This window comes from Sinocyclocheilus anshuiensis, unplaced genomic scaffold, assembly GCF_001515605.1.
Source record: "Sinocyclocheilus anshuiensis isolate Anshui unplaced genomic scaffold, SAMN03320099.WGS_v1.1 scaffold55, whole genome shotgun sequence".
NCBI lineage: Eukaryota > Metazoa > Chordata > Actinopteri > Cypriniformes > Cyprinidae > Sinocyclocheilus > Sinocyclocheilus anshuiensis.
Genome location: NW_015549647.1, coordinates 257,065 through 265,330, shown reverse-complemented (window position 1 = coordinate 265,330; position 8,266 = coordinate 257,065). Strand labels below are relative to the sequence as shown.

The 8,266-nt window shown below is 35.3% G+C and overlaps 1 protein-coding gene across 4 annotated transcripts in view; it reads right to left on the bottom strand.

Annotated features, from left to right (window-relative positions):
- The window catches only part of dzip1 (DAZ interacting zinc finger protein 1), an 18,282-nt gene that overhangs the window by 8,159 nt on the left and 1,857 nt on the right, over positions 1-8,266 (bottom strand). For all 4 annotated transcript variants that reach the window (XM_016449078.1, XM_016449074.1, XM_016449075.1 and 1 more), the window contains exons 4-11: positions 7,702-8,266; positions 4,459-4,543; positions 3,394-3,527; positions 3,151-3,309; positions 2,463-2,591; positions 2,300-2,362; positions 2,082-2,210; positions 1,756-1,804 (exon numbers count right to left, since the gene is read on the bottom strand). In XM_016449078.1, the coding sequence (XP_016304564.1) occupies positions 1,756-1,804; positions 2,082-2,210; positions 2,300-2,362; positions 2,463-2,591; positions 3,151-3,309; positions 3,394-3,527; positions 4,459-4,543; positions 7,702-8,266 (1,313 nt within the window). The remainder of the gene's footprint in view (positions 1-1,755; positions 1,805-2,081; positions 2,211-2,299; positions 2,363-2,462; positions 2,592-3,150; positions 3,310-3,393; positions 3,528-4,458; positions 4,544-7,701) is intronic.

Below are 8,266 nucleotides of genomic sequence, written 5' to 3'. Positions count from 1 at the left end.
TATTCTTTTTTTGTTGATTATTTATGTTTATACATGTGTATTTTATTCACATCTTATTTTTATTATATGTGTTGTTGTTGTTGTCTCCGTGTACTGGAAGCTTGTGACACTAAAACAAATTCCTAGTGTGTGCAAACATACTTGGCAATAAAGCTCTTTCTGACTTCTAACTTGGTGTGCATTTTCAAAACTCTTAGTACAAAAATCCAAACTTATCACACTTGTAACACCACTAGTTATTCTTTCAAAACTGACTTTCATTTTTCATTACAATTACACATATTTTCATCCACACAATCATTGTTTCAATACATAAGATGGTTATATTAAGTGAGAACATTTGATTTAATCACCGAAACACAACACTGTGTACAGGTAAGGTTAGGGACAGGTTTGGTGGTATGGGTAGGTTTAAGGGTGGGGCAAGGTGTAAGGGATGGGTCAACATTGTAATTATAAATGTAATTACAGAAATTAATTACAGAAGTAATTACATGCAGGTATTTTTAAAATATAAGTACAATGTAAAAACATGTATGTACACAATAAGTGCATTGTACCAAATTATTAATTTAAATGTAAGTACATAGTTGTTAAGGCCACTTAATATAAAGTGGGTCCCATAAGATTGTTGTATTATATATTGAGAGCATTTGATTTAACCACCGAAACACAACAGTATGATCTTCTTTCAATTTAGTACTTTTAACAATCAGTTCATTCAAGAGCAAACAATGCAAGATACATGTTTCAAATCACCTTTGTTGCTGAAAAATTACAGTAATACAGGCAATAATTGTCATGTTAGAAAATACACTTACATTATCTAACTTGCATAACTCACATAAAATCCATTGTTTGTAAAAGTATATATCCAGTGTGTTATCAAAAGGTGTGATGGAGGTATGACATGGCCATAAGGTTTTGTGCTAACAGAGTTTACCCTCAATGCAGTACAGTAAATTTCCTCACTGTGCCATATGACTGAATCTATGCTATAGCTGAACTCTTCAGATGAAGGGTGAGTTATAGTAATGTGCAGACTCTACCATGGTAATGTACAGTATCAATATATATGTCTATATACAGTATCAAATGGCATAATGTATTGTAACATGCTGTATTTGATACCATCTGTCTACCTTCTTCTGATACATGTCTGATCAGTTCCTCTCGCTTGTATCCTGCTGTATGTTCACAAATTACAAAACACACAGTTTTACAAATGAGGACGTCTTCAAAGATAGGTTTTGGGTGATTTTGTCAGGTTTCGCTCACTTCTGGGTACCAATTTGTCTCCAAAATATGGTTAAGTCACACACACACACACACAGGCATTCCTATCATTATGTTGAAATTCCATAGGAATAATGGGTTTTATACTGTACAAACTGTGTATTCTATCTCTTTAGACTAACACTACTCCTAAAGCTACCCTTACGAAAATTGTTTTTTACTCATAGGGTCCAAAAGAAAAAAAAAGTCTCCCACAAAAGTTTGATAGTAAGAGCTTTATGAAAGGTTGTTACTGTGAATGAAACATTTATATAGATGAAACACTTATTTTATGTAGTGAAAAGGACACTTTGTGATTGTGTGACAACTGAAAATATGCTGAAATGTTTGAAAATAAGTGCACTTTTGATGATCTGTTGTGATATTAGCACTAAGAATTTTGAAAATGTAACAGTCGCTTGTGAAAACAGTACCAAAGCGAATAACAAACGTTTGTCCAAAAATATAATGTCTACATACCTTCACGCTGTACTGTTATTGCTGGTGGCTTTGACAAGATCTGTTTCATCTGTCATATAAACAAAACTGCACGTTATTTCTTATAACAATAAAACCCAGTCAGCAACACGTCACTTCAAATTGAAATGTTTTACTGAAAGGACATCCTGCATAATGACGAGCTGCCAACATATAACCAGTGAGATGATAATTACACAAACGTCCGGATATTTTCCCACCAGTACACTCCTTCAGTCCAAACCTAAAGATTATGGTGTGGGCTGCTGCGCTAATACAGGAAATCCTGAACAATCGAGCCTCTTCCTGTGCTGGGATACAGTACTGACCTGCTTGTTTTGGGAGGCAATAATCTGCTGCTGCTCCTGCAGCCTGTGGCTCAGCTCCTGCACCTGTCGTCGTGATTCCTCCCTCCCTTCAGACACGGCCGAGCGCAGTTTGAACAGCTCCTCCTGAAGCTGATGGAACATATATAACAGATATGTGGATATATGAGCTATTCCTGTATTTAAACAGCTACATGCTACATGCTGCCTGTGACACCTACCAGACTTTTTTCACCGTCACGTTCCTCCGTCATTTTTTGCATTTTCCCTGCCCACTTCACTTCCTGAGTGAAGAAAAACATCAGCTTTAAAACTACAGCAATTTCCATTCTAAGGTGTGGTGTACTGGACTGTCCCAAATCAAATGAATGCTGCATCTCTTACTTGTTTGTGGAGTTTTTGTTGAAGTTTAACAACTTCCTGCCAGTGTTCCTTGCTGGCTGATGTACTGGGCGGTGTCTGTACCATCTGCATACTTTCCTGCATATTTTTCTGCTGTAATTTTAGCAGCTCCTAGGGAGAGAGAAGTACCATATTAATGCCATTTCAGTATATTCACATCACATAATATCAATACTTCCATCAATTTTTGCCTTTTTGATCAGTGTATTTTATCCTTTATAACCATGTTAATTTACAGTTTTCCTTATTCGCTTTGGTTCTATTTTCACAAGCAACTGTTCAATTTTCAAAACTCTTAGTACTAATATCAGATCATCAAAAGTGCACTTTTTTCAAACATTTCAGCATATTTTCACTTGTCTTAGTACAATACACACAATCATTTGGTGCATCTATAGATATAGATTCAATAGATATAGTTTCTAAAGAACTTGTTTGCAATTTAGGGATAACCAAATGTATTACTTGTGAAAATAGCACCAAAGCGAATTAAAAACAACAACAACTGTAAATCCTGCAAAGTTTGGCAATCCAGCATATTATATAATATTATAGTATATAATAGTATAAATGTTACTATTTTAATAAAATAATTTGATATTATTAATTTGGAGCAACATAAGGTTGAGTAAATGATGACCAACATGCTTTGTCTGAAATAAAAACATACATTTTCTAGGTTTCTGTTCTTTTGATGCATTGAATCCATGTCCCGCTGACAGGCTTGCTTGACTTCATCTATTTTGCCATTCATTCGCATTTTCTCTTCTTCTTTCCATATTTCCAGTTGTCTCTTAAACTCTTCCTGCCTTTGAATGAGCTCTTTCTCCTGGAGAAAAATGAGTTTGAAATATTTATTTCAAATAGCAAATCATTCTATTAAAAACATGGTGTGTCTTCTGTCTCCTCTAACCTGTTTAGCAGTGTAGTCTTTCTGCTGTGTCTCCATTTGGGACGTGACCAGGGTCAGCTGCTCTTGTAGATTATTGATCTCCTCTTGTAACTTCATGGTCTGAATTTTTTTCTGATTATCTGTCATCATCAGTTCTGGAAAAATGAGATGCTTGAATCACCCTTGTGAAAAAATTGTGTATTGAAAGAGCACTTGTAGAAATCATACAGGTATATTTAAAAAAATTGTACATGCAGATAAATAAAAGGCCAGTTAAATGTACTTAGAGTACACTTTCAAGACTATGTTTCTCAACACACTTAAGTACACTTTTAAAAAGCGCACTTTGTAATGATGAACAAAATAAAATAAAATAACAGATTTAAAATCATTTTAAATCGTTGTTAAATCATGTTGTAATATTTTGTCATGCTTTATAGAAGTACACTTATTTTGAAGTGTGGACTAACATACTAAAGCACATGTAAAGTACTAGATTATAATTTTAACTGTAGTGTTACATAATTGTAAAATTTAAAGTTGATATATTTTAAGTGTACTAAATAACTTTATCATTACAAATGTGTAATTACAAATATATTTAAATATAACAAGTTCCAATAGAAATGACAATAAAGTATATTTTAGTTTACCATAAATACTTGTCAGTACATTTAGCTGCACAATTTAACCATATTTCAAAGACCATAGAAGCAATTATAAAATTACATATAAAGATGTACTTACAGTCTACTGTATATAGTCTACTTCTATAGTATATATAGTAGGTCAAAAACACTATAAAGTTCAGCTTATTGCATTTAATATAAATGTATTTATTACAAATAGTAATGATAAATTATATACTACAGTATATTTGTATTATAAAAAACTAACACATTTTCATTTAATTACAATTAACATGCAGTTAAGAGTCTGAAAACATTACATTAAGTTTGCATTCTTTTAGAGCATGTTATTTCCATAAATCCTTATTAAAGGTATGCCAAAGTGTACTTCTCCACAATGGCAAGCAAAATACAACAGACACACATTGTGAACTGATTCTACACAGTTTGAACTCACTGATGTCAAACTCCGTAGGATGTCTGCGCTGCATGTGACTTTGCAGGAAAGAGGCATTCATGAAGGCTTTCTCACAGTGTTGGCACTGAAAAGCAAACAAAATCAGGAGCTTTATTAATATCTGTGACATCATCAAATCTGTGAAGATAAATACTGATGACTTTTTCTTCAGTGCCTTGCTTCTTTTGTATTATTCCATTGAAATAAGAAAGTCATATAGGTATGTTAGGGTGAGTAAATGATGACAGAATTTTTATTTTTGAGTGAACTAATTTCTTTAACGGTAATGAAACCAAGTGGGTTGAAAAAAGCAAATGTGCCTGGGAGAATCGTTGCTGAAGGTCAGATTGAACACGAGCCCCGCTCAGGTGATGAGCAGGTGTTGGTGCAGCTCAACACAGCTGTCACTCACACTCCACTCACCAATAATACCAAGAGACAATGTGGGCACGTTGCCATGGAAACACCGGTTAGTGCAGGGTTGATGTTACATCTTTTCCCCGCTCTATCTCTCGCTCCAATTCATGGATATGCAGAAAATCCACAGCGCTGCACATCATACACCACATTTAGCAGCCAAAACACCCGTCTGGTACTCTCATGCAAATTTAACCACACTGCCACTGATACCCATCAAAAACAGATGCTCTGCATTTGTCTTTTTATCTGCAACAAGACAGGGAAGGCTGTCTCTGTAAAACACCCACTGTGTGACATAACTGCATTGCTGCACTAACATAACTTCCCAAATCAACTGTGAAATGCAATTATGTGTTTAGGGTCCACTGGTGTCAATCTGCAGCCTCAGCAGGTGTTGAACAAAGACCAAGACAATGTAATACAGAACTGGTGCAGACTCTAGAAAACTGTAAAAAATATATCTGGGTCCAATTTCACCTCAAAGTCAAAGGAAAAATATATTTTTCAAAGAGAAAATTAAGGATATTTTAAGAACAAGGTTTTTTTTATACACGTTTAAAACACCCTCATGCAGTCACAAACTATTATGTGAAGAAAAAAAAAAGAATTCTCATAATTGTACGTTTATATTAAGGTAGTATTCGTTGTACTGTTTTGTATTTATGCTGATTTTATTTGAATAAAAAATAATTGAAATAAATAATTATTTTGTCTGAAGAGGATTTTAATCTGTATTACAGTAATAATATCAAGTTTTGTTGCGAATTTATATTATACGAAATTATTATAAATTATATATAGAAATTTTATTTTGTTTAAATAATATTTTTCCCAATTTTGACATTTTCATGACATTTCCCCCTCGATTCTCTCAATTCATATGCAAAAATATCTCACTCTCTTTACTGTAATAAAAAATAATTAGACATTTAATATATATTTAAATGCTGTTTTTGCATTGTGTAATATTTGTTGCACTGCCTTTAATTTATGCACATTTAAATAAAAATATATATATATCAGTAAACAAAAGAGAATCATTACAAAAATGAAAATTATTGGCGGAAATGTCACTATAATATGTGACCCTGGACCACAAACCCAGTCATAAGGGTACATTTTTTGAAATTGAGATTTACACACCATCTCAAAGCTGAATAAGTAGGCTTTCCATTGATGTATGGTTTGTTAGGATAGGACAATATTTGGCCGAGATACAACTATTTGAAAATCTGGAATCTGAGGGTGCAAAAAAAATCTAAATATTGAGAAAATCACCTTTGGACAGCTGTCCAAATAAAGTTCTTAGCAATGCATATTAGTAATCAAAAATTAAGTTTTGATATCTTTACAGTAGGAAACTTACAAAATATCTTCATGGAACATGATCTTTACTTAATGTCCTAATGATTTTTGGCATAAAAGAAAAATCAATAATTTTGACCCATACAATGTATTTTTGGCTATTGCTACAAATATACCCCAGCGACTTAAGACTGGTTTTGTGCTCCAGGGTCACATATCACAATGCAAAACAATCTTACTGGTACTTAAAATAGGCCTCATTGTATTTATGCAAAATACAAATTAGGTAACCACTTCATTGCTCACAGTTAAAAAAAACACTTGATCCAGTAAACCATTAAACAGTAAACCATGAGCAGCACTTTCATTTCGATTCTGCTGTCAGGCGCCTGTGCTTTTCCTAGCAACCACATGAAACACTTGGCAACAGCTGGCCACAATCAGGAGCGACAGTTCCATGATTGCAAATGAGCAAACAGCTGATATAGCCATGGTACAAAGACCGAAATGTTTCTAAAAGCAATGCAGCATGCGGTTTTATTTCATTGATGAGATGAGTGGGAGGGGATGATGGGGGATGGGCGCTTTGATTTCTTTCCTCCACTTAAGGCTCTTTTATAAGTGTAGTGTAGTTTATAAGTCATTGTCACCAGCTGACACCATCTGCTCCATTCACCAAATCCTGAATGCCGTGTCCAAAAAACACAGCGTCTGGTGATTAGCTAATCCTGTCCCAGCCTGCAGGCCTGATTATGGACTTAAAAGTGTTGACATCACATCTACTAGATAAGAAAAGCGCATACTACACTAGTGATGGTAATGCACATACTTTTAAAGACGCCATGAAATCAAAATTGGTAGTTTTCTAGCTTTTAGTCCATGTCTGTTAGCTTTTTTTCTACATGCAAATTATTTTTATTTTTTTAACAGATATATGCATTAAAAATCTATAATATTTTTGTTATTTTAGTATTATTTACATATTACTATTGTATTTATTTATATTTTGGATTAGATATTTTTAGATTTTAAATGTTTTATTTTAATTAAATTTATGTGCTTTCAATTTGTATTAGTTTTTTAAAAAAATTTTTTTATTTAGATTTAATAAAATTTTTAGTAATTTTAGTACTTAAAATGACTTAACTTAAAATGATTTTATTTCAGTTCATTGCCAGTGCATTTCTAATTTCCGTTTCAGTTTTTTTTTTAAGTTTATGTTTCTCACCTAATATTAATGTTTTATTTCATCTTTATCTCAATTAATGAAAATGAATTTAAAAAAATAATGATTTTAACAATAACTAACACTGATCAGAGGATAGTATGCGAATTGGTATTCAGCATTAATGTTGCACCTTCACACCACCAAATGTGAGAAAAGCACACGTTACATTCACCGGGGTCAATGAACTGTGAGACTGGGGTGGAATAGAGTCTGGCCTTGAGTGGGGAGGTGACAGCGACAATGAAAATGCTAATACACATATTCACACTCCACCACGGGGCTGTACAGACCTTGTGGTAATTGGCACTGATCCCCGTGCTGAACATGGCTTGCTGAGAGGCTATGATCTTCTTCCTCTGCTTCAGCTCCTCCTTTAACGTCTTGGCATCCTGGGTTTTTTTCTGCAGCTGGATGCAGAGCTGCTCCCTTTCCCGCATCTGCGCCTGCAGCCTCTCCTCGGCCGCCTGCAGGCTGATGCTGAGGCAATCCTGGGAGTGCAGCAGGTACTCCACGGTTAGCTGGGCCAGCCGGAAGAGCTTAATCAGGGCCGGGTCCACGGGGCTCTGACAGCGGTGGCAGCGCTCGCCCTCCACGTCGCAGAACGTCACCTCCGTGATGTGCTCCTGTAGGGTGTGGAAGTCCAATTCGGAAGCCACCCGGTCCACCTCGATGGCACTGATCCGACGCCAGTCCACATTCTCACGCCGGGCTCGGAACTTGAAGGGCGTAGGGATGCCAGTGCTGGTGGCGGCTCCGGAGGACGTAAGCGGTCCGGACATGGTGGATGCGGCCGGTCTGCTCAGGTTGCCGGATGAGGGCTGACTCTGCGGAGAGCTCAACAGAGATGGGATTCCT